The 17,451-nt window shown below is 29.4% G+C and overlaps 2 protein-coding genes across 2 annotated transcripts; both read left to right on the top strand.

Annotated features, from left to right (window-relative positions):
• Window positions 1-2,175: 2,175 nt before the first annotated feature.
• On the top strand, window positions 2,176-8,294 carry LOC108321790 (carotenoid 9,10(9',10')-cleavage dioxygenase 1). Its single transcript, XM_052876823.1, has 13 exons — window positions 2,176-2,285; window positions 2,363-2,500; window positions 2,648-2,750; window positions 5,758-6,017; window positions 6,295-6,474; window positions 6,601-6,679; window positions 6,760-6,841; window positions 6,932-6,994; window positions 7,083-7,221; window positions 7,331-7,580; window positions 7,692-7,756; window positions 7,844-8,005; window positions 8,109-8,294. The coding sequence occupies exons 1-13, from the start codon at window positions 2,181-2,183 to the stop codon at window positions 8,217-8,219; spliced, it is 1,737 nt and encodes a 578-aa protein (XP_052732783.1). The 5' UTR covers window positions 2,176-2,180; the 3' UTR covers window positions 8,220-8,294.
• Window positions 8,295-10,464: 2,170 nt separating this feature from the next.
• LOC108321826 (putative RING-H2 finger protein ATL12) lies at window positions 10,465-11,643 on the top strand. Its single transcript, XM_017553695.2, has one exon. The coding sequence runs from the start codon at window positions 10,465-10,467 to the stop codon at window positions 11,641-11,643; it is 1,179 nt and encodes a 392-aa protein (XP_017409184.2).
• Window positions 11,644-17,451: the final 5,808 nt, after the last annotated feature.

The raw sequence follows: 17,451 nt of genomic DNA on the forward strand, positions 1-17,451 counted from the left end.
ATTATTATCTTATTACTTAATTTATATGAATGTTAATAAATATGAGATTGTAATATTTTATGATTAATGTAATATAAAGGACCGTGTTGTCAAATATTCAAAAGTTATTTATCTCTTTACATTAATTTATATTAACTAGAAACTTAATTAAAACAACAAAAGCTATTTAATATTTTACCTTAATTATGATATATTTTATTACTTAATTAAAAAAGTAATTTTTTTAATATTTAACAGATTAATAAAAAATTAATTAAAAATATCAAATTTATCATTAAAATTTAATTAAACTTAATTTAAAATAAAATAAAAGATTCAAAATATTCATTAACTATATTCACTCTGGATTCAAGAGAATGGTCTAAATTTAACCATTGAGAATTCATAATTCTTTTACGTTTTATAACAGATATTGACAGAAACGGGAAATGGAGTTTTGATAAAGTTGTAGACTCGTAGTTGACACCGGTTTGGGTGTTCACTCATCAAAATTGAAAAATGCAACTTGAACAGGAATATTCCGATCCCAGTGAAAGCTCCATATGCATTTGGAAAGGTACAAAAAATACAACCTAATAGTGTAAATGAACCTCCACTGACACCCCGATATCCGTTCCTCATATTATATTACTAGTTTTAATTGAATGGTAGAGTTTCGTATTGTACTATATACCTTTGAATGGTAGAGTTTCGTATTGTACTATATCTGATAACCGACCGGCAGACAAACTAATCAGGAAAGGTAAATATCATTAATGACCAATTAATATGTTTAATGACCATATTACACAAAAATATGGTATTAATGGACAATTAACAGGTATATTAACAAGTATTGTTGGACTTATTACCATATCAAATATGAATTAATGAGCTTGATTGTCATAAGCCCTATAAATATAAGGTTAAGGCTCAAGTAAAGACATTCTTTTCTATCCTAATAAAATATAGACCTCTTTATGAAACATATCTGACTTGAGCGTCGGAGTGTTTTGTGCAGGTCAACAACTCATCAAAGTGGATTGCATTCTCGGAGAGAATTGAAGATTAAAAGAGAGCAAAGTAAGAAAGAACGATCGACCCTCGAACCAATTCAACGGAAACACGTATATTTATATAATACTTCGTTTACACTTCAAAATATTGCTACGCTAAAAACATTATCTTAAAAATCCTAACTTAGTTTTTCTTACTTTCGAGACCTGGGATCTTAAAATTTAAGTTCATACCACCATGATTCAATGGATTTCTTATAATACTAAACCTTAGAATTAAAATACCTGTAATGACATTTATTTTGAAGATATCTTGTAATGTACAATATATACTAATGAAAAAATATAATATTTAATAATGATTTATTATGATAATCTAAAACTTTTAAAAGAATGAATTTATGTATTTTGTTTCTTATAATTTTTTAACATTTTCATTCTTTACTAAATGAAACTTAAATTTGTACTTAAATTTTTAACAATTCCCTCTTAAATATGAATTCCTTGGTAAATTTATTTGAATAAAAACATTTATAACCAGAAATATTTTAATATTGATTCTTATTTGTATAATTTATCATAATGGAACATATTTGTTTGAATTTTCGTCTTTCAATAAATAGATATTATATTTATCTAAATTGGTTATCAAGATAAATCGTGGATTTTGATAATATAGATAAATTTTTTAAAAAGAGATTTATTGGACCAACAATGAGACATGAGTAAAGTAATTAAGACCACATTTAATAAAAAAAAAACCTTAAAGACAATAAATTTACGAGCTATCTTCTTTATATTGTCCATTATTCTCATTTTTTACAAAATAACAATTTTAATATTGTTATTTTATGTAAATATTTGATATGACTTGTGATAAGTAATTTTTTACACTACTTATATATTTTATTGTATAATTTAATAAAATTATTAGCTTATTTTTTGTTTGATATTATAATTATTTTATGATCATGTTTTAACTCAAAAACATATATAGACTTGGAGGAAGCTAGAAATCACTTTTAAAAGTTAATATACTTAATTGGAACATATAGATGGATGGTAAAATTATATTTGTCTTTAGTTAATGGAGAATATTGACTTAGGTTTTAGTATATTTATACATTGAGGTGGTAGAGAGGAAGTGTTGTATCCAAACACAGTTGGTAATTAATGGAAACGCATATGGCAGCTTCCTTCGCCACTCTCCCTCCTTATTGCTCCATTCAGAAGAGACCCTTTACCTTCCCACACCATCTCATTACTTCGGGACTTTCCTCAAACACTAAGGTAATTATTTCTGCCTCTTAATTCTCAAAACCTAAAGTCATTTCCATATTAAACGTTCATCTTCGATTTATGTGAAGCTCGTCTTAAGAGCCCTACCTCATATTTCGCTTCAAAATCATGTTTCCCAAGCCATCACAGACATTAAAACCAAATTTCTTAACGCTGTCGTGGATTCAGCCTTTGAGTTTGTCGACCAGCTTGTGCTTCCATCTCAGGTGATCAAAGTGTTTTAATCTTCTTAATACAAATATATTTTCTAAGATGTTTGTTTTAAAAACTGTGTTCCATTAAGATTTTATTCTTAGTTTCAGAAAAAAAATATATTTAAACTGTCTTAAAATCAATTTATTAATTATTTGCAGACAAACTTTGCTCCAGTGGAAGAATTAGGGGAAGCCATGGATATCAGTGACATTGAAGGCCACATACCAGATCATTTTCCGGAAGGTGTCTACATTAGAAATGGTTCGTAACTTCGGAACTATATGAATTCTTTAACTCTATCTCTATGCACGTGCTAGGATCACGGGGAAGTGAACATACAATTCTTTCACTGTTTTTATGACACTTTTTGCTTGTGAGTGTCCAATATATAGCAAATTAGAAAATCGTTGAGATCTTAAAGGTAAACAGAAATAAAATTAATTTATAATATAGTATATAAAAACAAACTTTTCTTTATTAAGCTAATCTTTTAAAGTTCAACTAAGTCTTAAATTACACTATTTTAATGTAGTATTATAGTTATATTTTTTTCATAACCCAAATTTAAATCTACATTATCTATTATTAGAACTTCCTCGAATTTTACTATTCTCTTCTAAAAAAAGTAGGTTGAAGATCTTATATAGATTATAAATAAAGAATCTTTCTGAGATCGGATTTATATTATTTAAAAACCAAATTATTTCTTATAAATCATATGAATACATTTATATCTTTTTTTTTTTTAATTTGAAAATAATAATACTAATAGGAAAAATTATTATTTAATATTATGTTTTCTTAAATGCTTGTTCTCATAAGTAACACATTAGTCTTTTTATTTTACTTTAAATGAGACCTATATTACGTCATATCTTTTTAATTAACTTGTATTAAATTTTTATAAATTTTTCTTTAAGAGATACTTCTATGAGTACACAAATTTTTATCATTCTTCCAGCTTTCAATAATTTAATAGTAATTATCCTTTTTTTTTTCTTGTTAAACACAGTTTCTTATAAAATTAACGATGTTAAAATTTTAAAACATACACAAATTTCGCTATAGTTTATTATAAAGACTTTAATACTGTTACAATTTTGTTCTTTAAATAAAATGTATGACTTTTCCTTTTAACAAAATTGATACAACGGTAAGTAACACTTATATCTACTAATATTATGTAATATAATTAATTATGAATGATTAATGGGAAGGAAATTTTAGATTTTACAGTATTAAAATCTTTTTATTGTTATAAACGGAAAAAATATATATCGTCCTAGGTTTGATTGTTTCATTCAAATTACATCACATTCTTTTCAAAAATGACAAATTGGGTTAACTCGATGTGTTTAACCTTCATTTATTATTGGTTTGTCAAAAATAAGTTGAGTCGATTGATTTCTCAATTGAAAATCAGTTAAATTTTGCAACTTGTCTTGCTAGATTAAGTGCTGATTCACTTCTTTTTTTTCATTGAAAATCTTGTACATGAAAATGTGCTGATATTGAATTTTCAAACTAATTTTGGATTAAAAATAATTATCGTTCAATTGTTTTACATAGAATTATATTGATCGAACTATGTCATACCTTACTTGAAATATATTAATAAAATCAGGTTGAGTTAATATAAAATATTACCACTCAGGTTTAATTTTTTTTAATAAAACCAGACAAACTTGACTAATTGGATTGGTTCAAGCTCTCAAATTAAATACACTTTCGATTTTCCTTTTTTTTAGCCAACATGAGAGACTGGCCCGCGGGTTTTATGTCATCCCTACTTCTTTTATCTCTTTTCAAAAAGAGTGGTAATAGTTTGACACAAAACACATATCCCTAATTATATTTATATTTTTTTAATTTAAATTTATATTTTATATATTATTATATTATTAAAGAGAGTGTTTTTAACTTAAGTGTCAAACTAACTTTTCTCTTTCAAAGATCGGTAAAGTAATGAAATCAGAGAAAGTTTATATGTCACAATAAAGTTTCTTTGCATGTGAAGTATTTCGAGATAGATTATTATTATTATTATCATCGAATCATCATTTTCTATTATGAAACTGTAATCATTGTACGGTTGATTCTAGCATTGTTCCCTAAATAATATTATAATGTTTGCATGCAATTTCTCGTAAATCATGAGCACAAGTGTCTACCTATCCAATCAGAAATTGCTTTTACACAGGAAAAAAAATTAATTAATTTGAAAGCTTTGTACTTATTTAGTGGATCCATGTCACTCGGTCCACCAAACTTTCAAATATTATATATATATATATATATATATGTATAATAGAAGAGTTCATAATAAAGTTTAATACTTTTCTTTTTGAAATCTATGTTATGGTAGTTAAATCAATCTTTCGTATTTATAATATAATGGTGCATAGTTTTTCAAAATAATAATTCAAGAAGCATTTTCTAAGAGAACACCCGCATCATTTGAATTTGCTTCAATTTGTTTAATCATTTTGTAGTTCTGTATTGTATTGGACATCATGTTTTCTTCTACCCAAATGGTCTAAGTGCTTGATCCTAGTTTCTGATAATTGTTTCCTCATGTTCTGTTCATTTCCTCTTGTCCTTTCCCTTTGATCTGCTACTGCCAAATAAAAAAGAGAAAGAAGAAAAAAGAAAAAAGAAAAAGGAAAACACAAGATATGTACTTCATTCATTTGTATTTTACCCTTAGCCTGCTAACTGGTATGCAGCTTCATATTTCAGTTCATTACAGTTATAGTGTTGCATGGTATAGTGCTACTTAATATCTTCATGTACTCATCAAGTATATAATTTCTCATCGACTTAAACATGATTCATCTATATTATACACAGTTGTTTTCCATTCCTAATTTAATTATGTACCCCATGACTATTTGAGTGTTCTTATATATTCCATTTGACATTAGAGTCTATAACAAGAATCATGTTAGTTAACACAAGGTTTTTGAAGATAATTAAAATTGTAAGTAATAATAAACTTCATTAAATAAAATATAACATTTACATTTTTTTATTTAAAAAGTACACTAAAAAAAGAGTGTACTTTTAATATTATTCATTTAAAAGTTATTTTTTATTGCAATCGCACATCTGGTCATAGGGTGTGAAATGAAAAGAACGAAGAGAAATAGAAAAAAGAAAGAAAATAAAAGTCAAAAGATGTGATGAAAAGTAAATATAAACTTGATTATTTATTTATGTTCATCTTTGTATATATCTCGGTATATATATAAGAACACATGGTTTGCAGGACCAAACCCACTGTTTGGAGGGTTGAAATCATCCAAGTCTCTGTTGGGGAGGACAAAGAGTGTTTGGGTGGAAGGAGAAGGAATGCTTCATGCTTTGTATTTCAAAAGGAAAAATGACGGCTGCTACACCATATTCTACAACAACAGATACGTTCAAACTGTAACATACAACCTTGAGAAACAAAGTACCAACCCTTTGTTTCTCCCTGCAGTAAAAGGAGATTCATTGGCCGTTATGTGTTCCATGCTTCTAAACTGGGTTAGCATTTTCTACCATATTTCAAAAATGTGACCTTTGCTTCAAAGATATCAAAAACATTTTTTTAGTAATTCATATGTACCAAAAACAGTTTAAATCTTAGATTATACTTGGTATGCATGCATGTAATATTATTTACTTTATTTTTCAAATATGTTTTTAGAAGTTTCTATAATAACATACTTGAAGTTCTGGTGTGAGAGTTCATGGTTAATTAATTAGCAGAAAGAAGGTCATTTCACAAGAGTTTTGAATTTTCTCCTTGTGGATTTCACAGCTGAGATTCGGAAAACTGAATAAAGATTACAGTAACACCAATGTGATTGAGCATTCAAACAAGTTTTACTCGGTTTCGGAGAATCACATCCCACAAGAGTTTGACATCTTCACACTAAATACTTTAAAATACTGGGATCTCAATGGCGCATGGAATCGTCCCTTTGCAAGTCACCCCAAGGTTTCTTCTATGTGTTAAGAATATATGGTCACAGCTTGTATGAGTAAACTATACATAAAGTTAGTTTACATAATAACTGTTGAAAATTTCTATCTGCTTGATAAAAGTTAACCTGGTTCAATGCAGAAAGTTCTGGGTACTGGAGAACTAGTTATTTTTGGTGTAGATGCAACTAAACCTTATCTTGAAATTGGAATAGTATCGGGTATGTAATCTTTAAATTCTTAATAAAACCTAATAATACCAGTGTAATATCTATAACATACAATCAGTAACCATTTTCAGCTGAAGGAAACGAGCTGGTTCACAAAGCAGATATAAAACTAGAGAGAAGCAGTTTATGCCATGACATAGGTATCACAAGCAGGTATATAACATTCATTACAAACAAATAATGAAATCATTGCAAACATTCATTACATTCATTAATGCATTGATTCATGTTTTTGGTTAGCAGGTATATAGCGATATTGGATTTTCCACTGATAGTTGATTCAAACAGACTACTTAGAAGAGGCCAGTGAGTATCCAGTGCTCATATATTGACTACGATGATAAGACAACACAGAATCTTTGTTGGTTTATTATTTCCATGTTACTGCATGTAGATTAATCAAATTCGACAAGGAGAAATATGCGAGGATTGGGATAATGCCGCTCTATGGTGATGCTAACTCAATCAAGTGGTTTGAGGTGGAACCTAATTGCACATTTCATCTCATCAATTCCTTTGAGGATGGTCATGAGGTCGTAACTTATCCACAAATTTGAATCTTATTACCAAGAACTTCTTCAGATACTCGAAGAAGTTAGCAATTGGCTGCAATGCTGAGACTTTTTCTACCTTGTATAGCAGGTTGTGTTGTGGGGTTGTAGAGCACTAGATTCAATAATTCCAGGACCTGAAGATGGTTTGAAGGAATCTAAGTTATTCTCTCGGTGTTATGAATGGAGATTAAACATGAAAACTGGAGAGGTTAAGGAAAAATATCTAACCGGACCAGAACAATATATGGATTTTCCAATGATCAATGCAAGTTTTACAGGAATTAAGAACAGATACGCATACACCCAAGTGGTTGATCCCACTGCAAGTTTTGCTGCAGGTAATAATTATTCAAAAAAGCTTCACTTTTCTTTAACTATTTAACCATTGCAACAACCCTTACCATGAACCTATTCATAACTGATAATATGTTTCATGTTTGACCGTTTAGATATTCCCAAATACGGAGCTTTAGCAAAGCTATACTTTGAAGAACCATGTTCAGAATTCCCTGTGGTAAAAGATGGCTTCAAATGAAGTATTATTATCTTTCATTATACTGTTTGTTTTCTTAAAATTATTCAAATTCAAATGTGTGATCAGGGAGAGGCACGACAAGATGAGCTTATAAGGGTGGAATATCATAGGTTTGAAAAAGATGTATTTTGCACTGGATCTGCGTTTGTCCCTAAGGAAGGTGGCGTTGAAGAAGATGATGGTTGGATGATCACTTTTGTTTACAATGAAGATATTGGCATATCTCAAGTAGGTCAATTATATATATAGTGGCAAGATAATTAATTAATTCATCCAATGATCCTACTAAACTCAAATTAGCTGCTTAATTTTATTTATTTATTTTCTCTAGGTTCATATAGTTGACACAAAGAAGTTTTCAGGAGAGGCAGTTGCCAAAATTACAATACCTTGCAGAGTTCCATATGGATTTCACGGAGCTTTCATGCCAATCTCATTTTAGCTGTGGAGTTGTGTTTATTTTGGTATAATTAGTAACTCTAGTCACTAATTTTTGATTAATTTATGTGTTATTATCTACTTGGCTACCATTATTTAAAATAAAATATTATTAGGATTATACTGTTTTCTTTTTTTCCTCTAGCGTAATTAGCAGTTTTTCCTGTTTTGCCTTTTTTTATATATATACAATGAGTGGTTGACCAACACGAGACTTCATATAAGTTATTCTACTCAACAAATTAGCTATGTCACTTTTCAAACCCAAGAACACTACCATTAAGAATTCTAAAATCTTTGAAAGGTGTTTTACAAATGGGACTGTTTTGTTATGTTCATAATTATAAGATTCAAGACTTCTTATATTTAAATTTTTTCCAAAAAATGTAATAGCAAAATATATATCAATTCTATCCAGACTAAAAAAGAGATAAATAACATAATCTAAGAAAAAAAAATATATAAGCAACATTATATAAATTTTATTCAAACTTAAAAGAAAAAGAATTCATAATGTTTCTTACATGTCAATTCTTACCCATTTTGTATAATAATAAAATTTAGAAAGTATCCAAGGCTTATAAAATGAGTTTCCATGGGTAGTCTGAATGGTATCTGTCATGTGGTCTACCCACAGTTTTGATTATAGTGCCAACACTATATGGAGAAATTAAAAATTAGAGTTCTTTGCTCAAATGCAAACAATTTTCGTAATGGGAAACACGATCGTTGGTCTCCATCCTTATTAATTATCGCTATTATTTTTTTATTTAATTAATAAATATATTATTGTTTTTTTTATGATTGAAGGTTGATATATTTGTGTTGTTCTAGATAAAAATTAGATTAATTATATGATTTTATTAGTTATGTTATAATTAAAAAATTCTTCTAAATTATAGATACGACAAAAGACAATTAAAAGAATTGGTCATCATTAAATTTTTTAATATAAACTCCTTAGTTACACTAATTTAGATGATTAAGATTTAAATAATTTCGTAACAGTATAATAACATAATTTTAATTGAATAAAAATAAATAATTATTGAATGTTAGGGAGTTTAGTTAAACTCCAATGATTTAACTCGTTCAATTTTTAATTATTCATGCAATTGATACATATTTAGTTATCTTGTTGTTTTGATCTTCATAATTTAGAAATAGTATTTTATTTATATAATTATCACACAGTTATGGTAATTTATTTATATAATTATCACACAAGTTATTGTAATTAATTATTTATGTAATCATAGCACAAGTCATTATAGATACAAATATTTTGAGCCACTCATGTTTCCAACCGATGTGTCTGCATGGTCTCTTCCAATCTTCTTATCCCTAGTAATTTTTATCTCTTTTAACATGTGTAGCTAAATTTTTAGTTAGGAGAAAAGTAATCATAACATCACTTGTATATAAACTCTCGTTATAATTAAAGTTTATTTCTTTTAAATTAATTACTTTTTCTCTAGCTTTAATAATTTTAAAAGCTGCCTCTAAGAATTAATATTGGATTTCTACCAATAATTGGACGATTAGAAAAAGGATTAGATTTAGAATAAATCATAATGATTGAGAATAACCCACAAAATAAAAGAATTGATAATTGGATGACAAAATGAAGAATCTCAAATAGTGTTTCTTTAAAGGGAATCATTAAAGAATTAAAGATTTCAATTGGGGGAAAAAGTTGTTGAATAAAAAACCTACAATTACAAGGTGCTCTAAAACTTCTTGTGATATTGCTCGGGTAAATGATTAAATAATTGTCATAAATTTTGTGTAAAAAAAATTGTTGTAAATTGGGGTAGTTTAAATCCCTTAATTTAACACTCTAACTAACTCTCTTTTAATATGCACTTGTGGAGTTTGCATATGGCTTATTTTCTCGGATAAACAAAGTTTCAATAATAAAAAATAAATATAGAGATTCAACAAGTATGAATTGAGGTAATGCTTAACAGAAATGAAGCATATAAGCAAATAGCATATAGCGATTGTATAATAATATGTCAATCATGAACACGTTTTTTCAGTCACAGAGAGGGCTCCAAGCTGATGCATGCTTTTGTCTTCATCATCCAGAAGATATTCTAATTAATTGTCCAAGACAAGCACCGCAAAAAACAACAAACAATAAAAAGCATGCAGGGTAGGGTCTGTTATAGTAAAATAAGACAAAATTGAAGCAGCCATTTCTGATTTCATCTCACAAATGTTTATTTAGGAACAAAAAAACCAAAATGGTAACATCTCCACTTCAGAAGATGTCTAACAACCTCAAGTTCAATCCCTTTAAGAAGCATTTGCTAATAATTTTCACGATGATTCTTTCTCTCCCCTTCAATGTTCAATCTCAAGACAGAGAAGAGGAAGAACAGAACCTGCCACAACCCCCTCAAACCCTTCATCCAAGCAAGGGGATCGTGATAGCAGTGCTCGCCACCATGTTTGCCATTACAACTATCTTACTTTTATATGTCAAGTTCTGTCGAGTCAACGGTCGCCAACATCTTACCCGAAACTCAAATCTCCAAAACTTTCAGGGCCGATCTCGATCAAGTTCAAGAGTTTCTGGTATTGACAAAGAAGTGGTTAAAACCCTCCCTTTCTTCACGTTTTCATCCCTGAAGGGGTTCAAAGATGGCCTAGAATGCACTGTTTGTCTCTCCAAATTCGAGGACTCGGAGACTTTAAGACTGCTTCCGAAGTGCAAGCACGCTTTCCACATGAATTGCATTGACAAGTGGTTTGAAAGCCACTCCACATGCCCTCTCTGTAGACGAAGGGTTGAAGCAGGGGACATAAAGAACCTCAACTACTCCCTAAGCTCAAGGTTCCTCCGAGTTCCTTCAAATCTCACGGAGGATCTAAACCTTGAAATCTTCCTTCAGAGAGAGCCTTCTCATAGAGGGTCATCGAGAAGAGGCTTTAATGACGCGGGGAACTGCACGAAACAAGAACTGTTTATTGGTGATGGCAGTGGCGGTGGTGGTGGCACAAAGTGGGACACAGATGTTCGTGTGACAAACCTTAAAATAGTTATCTCTGACGTTTTCACGAGGAGCAGGTGGAGTGATCTTAACTCTTCGGACCTGTTGTCGTTGAACAGCGAGATGCTTAATGATGTCAGCAGCAGGAGATTATGTTCGAGTTCTTTGGAATCCACCGAAGACAGCGGAAAGGTTGACGGAACTTGGCGTTTTAAGGAGGAAGAAAAGTGGTTTACGGAAGTGAATCCTGGTGAGAAGAGGTGCATGTCTGAGATTACCAATGTTCCGAGGTTTGCAGAAATGGGGAAGGAGAATAGGATCGGAGAAAGTGTTTGGTTGCCAATTGCACGAAGAACTATCCAATGGATTGCAAAACAAGAAAGGAATCCGGGTGAATTAGAACCAAAAACTCTACCCTCAAATGTTTGATGTTGCTACACCGAACACAATTGTCGGCCTAATTGATTTTTGGTGATGAAATTTGTGTGAGAAAAAGAATAATGATTATTTTATGTCACTAAAAATACTATAACGTGCCTTTTTATTATTTATTTTAATTCCATTTATTATTTATGTTTTAAAGAAAATCTTATGAAAAGAAAATCTCATGTTTTGCTAGTGGCTCCCTTTGACGCCGTCGCCGCAAGCGCTTGTGGTCCTTGGAGTGGCGGAGATGAACGACAAGAGAGCTAAACCGTGTGACAATGAGAGTTTCTTTTCAATAAATTTTAGTTGACACAAATGAAATTAATAAAAATGTCACCAGAGTAATTGTTTGAAGTTTATAGCTGTAAAACAATCAGAATCCTTGAAAAACTCATTGTAAGTGAGTTTTTCATTACATATCCGATTTCAAATTTATCATAATAATAAAACTAAATTTGTAAGAAGAAACTGTGCTTGAATTTTTGTTTCAGTGAAGGTTATATGCCTCTCGTCAGAAACACTCAATCTAACAATCACTATTCGCTGTCTCTTTTATGTCTAGATCCTCTGCTCTTTATTTTTGTCCAATCAATTTCACCCTTCAATATTTTGTCCCCTCAAAGAGTGCTTGCTGCCTTATTACACAGCTTTGAATGAGTATTCAACAAAAGCGTTTTTTCTAAAGTCTTTTTTTTTCTAATATTATGTTTGGATGAGACAATTTAAGAAAGTAATTTATTTACTCAGAAAATTTAAAATTTTGAAGTAAAAGTATTTGAATGAGAAAATAAAAGAAAAATTGAATTTGAGAAATTTTAAGTATTTCACGTAACTAAAACAACATAATTTGAAATTTATTAAAAAAAGTTAAAATTCTAAAAGTTGTGGAATTTTTTATTGATTAGGATGAAAAAAATATACATGTCCAAAAACTTTATACTCATATCAACATTTAACTAAGATTAAATTATCTTGACATCTTGTTCGAGCTAATTTCGAGTCAACTCGGTTTAATTATGAGAACATACAGACTTAATACTCAACCTTTGGTTAAAATTGACTCGTTTATCTATTTTTAAGGATCCATCTCAACCTTCTGTTTGATCAACTCAACTCGATCCTTTGATTTGGGCCAACTGAATTGGATCTTCGTTTCAGGTAACTTGATTGTATTTTCAGCCTAAACCTACTTAACTTAATGTTGATGCTTCAGTGCAATCAATTTTTTTAGCAAATATATTGGGTAGTTTATAGTACAACAATTTTCATATCCACAAGAATTTGGTATAATACAAAACGTTCAAACTTGTTTGAAACAGTGTTTGGAATGTAAAAGAAGTATGAAAATAGATTTGATGTATAAAATTTGTTGATTTAAGGTAATAAAGATGTACTAAAACAATTTTAAGTAAAAATAACTTCAATATGACAAAGATGTATTGAAGCTAAATTTCACCACTTTGTCCATCTCTTGAACTGATTCAATCATTATTACAAAGATGTAATTATTTATGACTTGGGAGTTCTCTTTAAATGTAGCTCTTGATCCATTCTTAGCACCTAGAGCCTAAGATCATCAAATTTTAGTATGATTCCTCAATAATCACTTACATTAAGATCAAGACTCTATGACCAACTAAAGTTTTAGATCTATTCGTAGCATCTAAAAGCAAGAAGAAAATTAGTTGAACCACAACTTGAAACCATTTCCTCAGTAATCACTTACATTAAGATCAAGACTTTGTGACCAACTAAAGTTTTAGATTTATTCCTAGCATCTAAAAGTAGGAAGAGAATCAGTTGAACCACAACTTGAAACCATTTTCCACTCAATCTCAAACCAATGAAATAAGATGAGTGATCAATTTATCCAACAACCAACATAAACTAATTCACAAACATTTAATAAAGGCATATTTTGATAAATAAAACAGTACAAATACAAGAGAGTTCAAATGGTTATATCTTTGTTTCAACACAAGAGATACTTATCTCCTTATAATGGATACAAAAAATACAATACTTTGAAGAATCATGTTCACTTATGCTCTCCAAAATTATTCACTAAGTGCATAGAAAAGTGTTTACAAAAGCCTTCTAAAAAGTCTCTAAGAAAACACTCAAAAAGTTCTCTCAAAACATGGATACAACTCTATTTTTATAGACTATCCAGAGCCATGCTCGACAATGCATTTATGGTTTCAACGACAAAGGTTTCCTTTCTAGTTAGGTTTGCTTTTATGGCTTACCCTTATGCTTTGTGTTTCAGCTCTTGAGATGACTTCTTTGAAAATGAGTCTTTGTGGCTTAATCTCAGGTTTAATGCTTGAGTTTTCCTCTTCTAGAGATTTTGCTTCTATGGCTCAACAACAACTATGTGCTCAACCGCCCAATCATAATTTCATCCAAAATTTATTGAAATTTAACTAATTTCTTTATTTTTGCACTTTGACTTTATGTTGGTATTGGAAACTGCAAATCAAACTAAATAAGGATGAATTTAAAATAAACTTAACAAAATCAAAGGAAGATAAATGCAAATTCATCTCAAAATTAAGTCATATTAAACACTTATCACTCGACCTTCAATTTTGACTTACTTGAATCGATCTTTGGCTTGTGCCAAATTATCTTAAACTTCAATAAAGGTTGACTTGTCTCAACTTACCTTGACTTTCGACCAAGGCCAACTTGTCTCAATCTCCGACATGGGCCAATTAGTCTCGACTTTTGGCTTTGACATACTCGACTCGACCTTCGACCCGTGCTAACTCATTCTGAACTTTGATTAAGATTGACTCACCTCGACCTTCGACTTGGGTTCACTCATCTCAACCTTCAACTCGAGTCGACTCGTCTCAATCTTCAGTCAGAATCGACTCGTCTCAAACTTCATTCAGGGTTCATTCATCTCAAACTTCAATTGGGATGACTTGTATAGACCTTCTACTTGAGTCAATTTTGCTTAGTTTGAGGCTCAACCTATAAATCAGGCCTACTCAACCTGACCTTCAGTCAACGCTGTCTTTTCTCAACCTTCATCCCAGTTCAACTCATCTCGATGGTCGACTAATCTTGATATTCGACCAAGACCAACTTGTCTCGACCTTCAATTAAGGTTGACTCTTTTTGACTAGGGTTGACTAGTCTCAACCTCTAGCTAGGATTGATTAGTATCAACCTTTGGTCAGGATTGACTAGTCTCAATGCTTAGTTAAGGCTGACTGACTACACATTTTGTCCTAGTTGATTCGACTTGATGTTCCATCCTAATCAAATCGACTCGACCCTTTGACTCGAACCAACTTAACTCAACCTTTAACATTGAAGGTCGAGCCAATTCGACTCAAGACAAAAATAAGCGAAGTCGACCACAGCTAAAAGTCTAGACGAGTTGACTTAGGTAGAAGCTCAAGAGAATAAACCCATAGATCAATTCAAATCAATTTGGTATAAAAGTCGAGCTAAATATTTTTAAAACAAAATTTTACATTAAGGTAAATTAATTTATCTTATCAAAACAAGAAAATTGAAATTCAATACAAACAAACGATTTAAAAATTAATGAGAATTCTAAATAATTTAAATATCATGTTGTAGAACTTATGCCTACCAGCACAATTTTTAAACTGTATGTTTTACTCATTTTTTTACTTTTAAAATTTCGTTTATTTTAATCATTTAAAAAATATTACACTACTTTATTAAAGAAAACTCTCGATGTACTTATAAAGCATTCATGATCTTTCTTGTCTTCTTCACTTTTGTTAAAAGAAATTAATTTTATTGTGTGGTGTAGCTATATATTTAGGTAATGGTGCGTATTGACCTAATCTGTTTTGGTCCGTCTAATATTTATTAAAAGTATATTAAAACGGAATGAGGTATATAAGATTTATAGGTTACTTTATCTGATCACATGATCTAAATATCGACTTAAAAGTCCGCGCACATATGTTAGAAAAATTAAACAAATAAGAAAAAGATGTCTAAAAATTCGGACAAGAAAAAATTTGAAAAAAACATCTTTACAATGTCATTATCATAGACCATAATTGATGTTTAACTTGCATTTGACATAATACAATGTCAAAATGCCACTTTCTTATATTGTAAACATTCATAAATAAGATTTTCTTTTTCTTTTACAACTATAACATAAAGATCACGAATTTCGTTAAGAAAATAATACTTATGTAAAGTATGAACTAACCTGTATTCATCTAAGTGAATCATTGAGTTAAAGTACGAAATTTACTTAAATTTTATTATAAAACTACTTGGATTATCAGCTTATATTGCAACCTACTTCCATAATATATCTTTCAGTTTTGAAACTTTTTTTCAACATTTTATTTATCACATTTTTAAATTTAATAATTTTGATTCATTGTTAGTACGTGACTATATGATCAAATTTTTAACCCAAAACATAAATATAAAGACGATAAGTGAAAGAATTTTTTAAGATAGAGTTACCAACATATATCACTCTTGTTATGAAAATTAACTTGTCTTATCAAATCATTAGAGTTACTACATTAATGAATAAGTAATATGTGTATTATATATGTATGTATTGATTGATACAAATTGATCATATTATATCAAATCAATCATTTATACTGAAATAAAATTGATTGATATCAATTAAATTTATTTAATATTAATTTCAAGTTAAATAGGTTAGTAATTAAATTTAACAAAATTAAATCATGATTAAATAGAAAACAATTTATAAATATATCTATAAATATAAATTAAAAGTACGATTCTTAAAACTTTTACAATACAATAAAAATTACTAAAATGTTAGGATAAAATGTTAAAATATCAAAGTAATTAAGTATTAAAGTATCTTTAATCATGTACTTATTCTTGATCCATAGTCAAGCACGAAAAATAAGAAAAGTAATTGAAAGGTGAAAGCTCTTATAAATAAACACTTTATCTTATACATACAAAACAACAGGTAACCAAACATATAATAACAAATGTAAAAATACATTGCTAAAGTAAAATTAAAATTATATAATCATTTTAAATAATGAATAACTGCTGAAATATATATATACCCATAAGTATTACACACTTCATACATGTTCTTGGTTCAAAATTTAGGTGTGTTTAAATTTGATTTCTCACCTTTTTTAAATAAAATAACTGTGGATGACCTGTGACCACGCAGAACTTCGGGAGGTGATATGTGGGTTCCTAATTATTACTTTGTTTACCTTTTTTTTTCTTTATAAATTTAATATTTTTAATGTTTCTTCAATAATTATATACTTACTTATTTTTCTTAACAATAAATACACATAATAATAAAAATCAAACGCGTGTGATTATATTAATTATTGATTAAATTTAAATAATATTAAAAAATTCAAATTTTGTATTAATTTAAATAAAATTAAATATAATTAAATTAATAATGTAATATTTCGTGTCAAACCCCGAAAATAACATGTGTAAAGGGGTGGACAGATGTCTCAAAATAAGGAAGACAGATGTTTCAATAAAAAGGGATTTAACATTTTTATAGAAAATTTTCAAAACCCAACCCATCTTTTCAATTCTCAAAATATGCATCTCTCTAAAACACAAGCTTCTACCTTTTCTCCTCCATCTTCTCTCTAAGAATTCTCATCTTTTCTTCTTCCGATCACCATTCAGGCAACGTCTGAGCTTTCCTGGTGTTAAGGACTTTCATTTAGATCGATCAAGTTGCAGTTTTGAAGTGGTAAGTCTAATCTCGTCGTCTTTTATGGTCCATGCATTCCTGTCACATGCAAAGTACTATTTGGTCTT

The sequence above is a fragment of the Vigna angularis genome, chromosome 4, assembly GCF_016808095.1.
Source record: "Vigna angularis cultivar LongXiaoDou No.4 chromosome 4, ASM1680809v1, whole genome shotgun sequence".
In the NCBI taxonomy this organism is placed as follows: domain Eukaryota; kingdom Viridiplantae; phylum Streptophyta; class Magnoliopsida; order Fabales; family Fabaceae; genus Vigna; species Vigna angularis.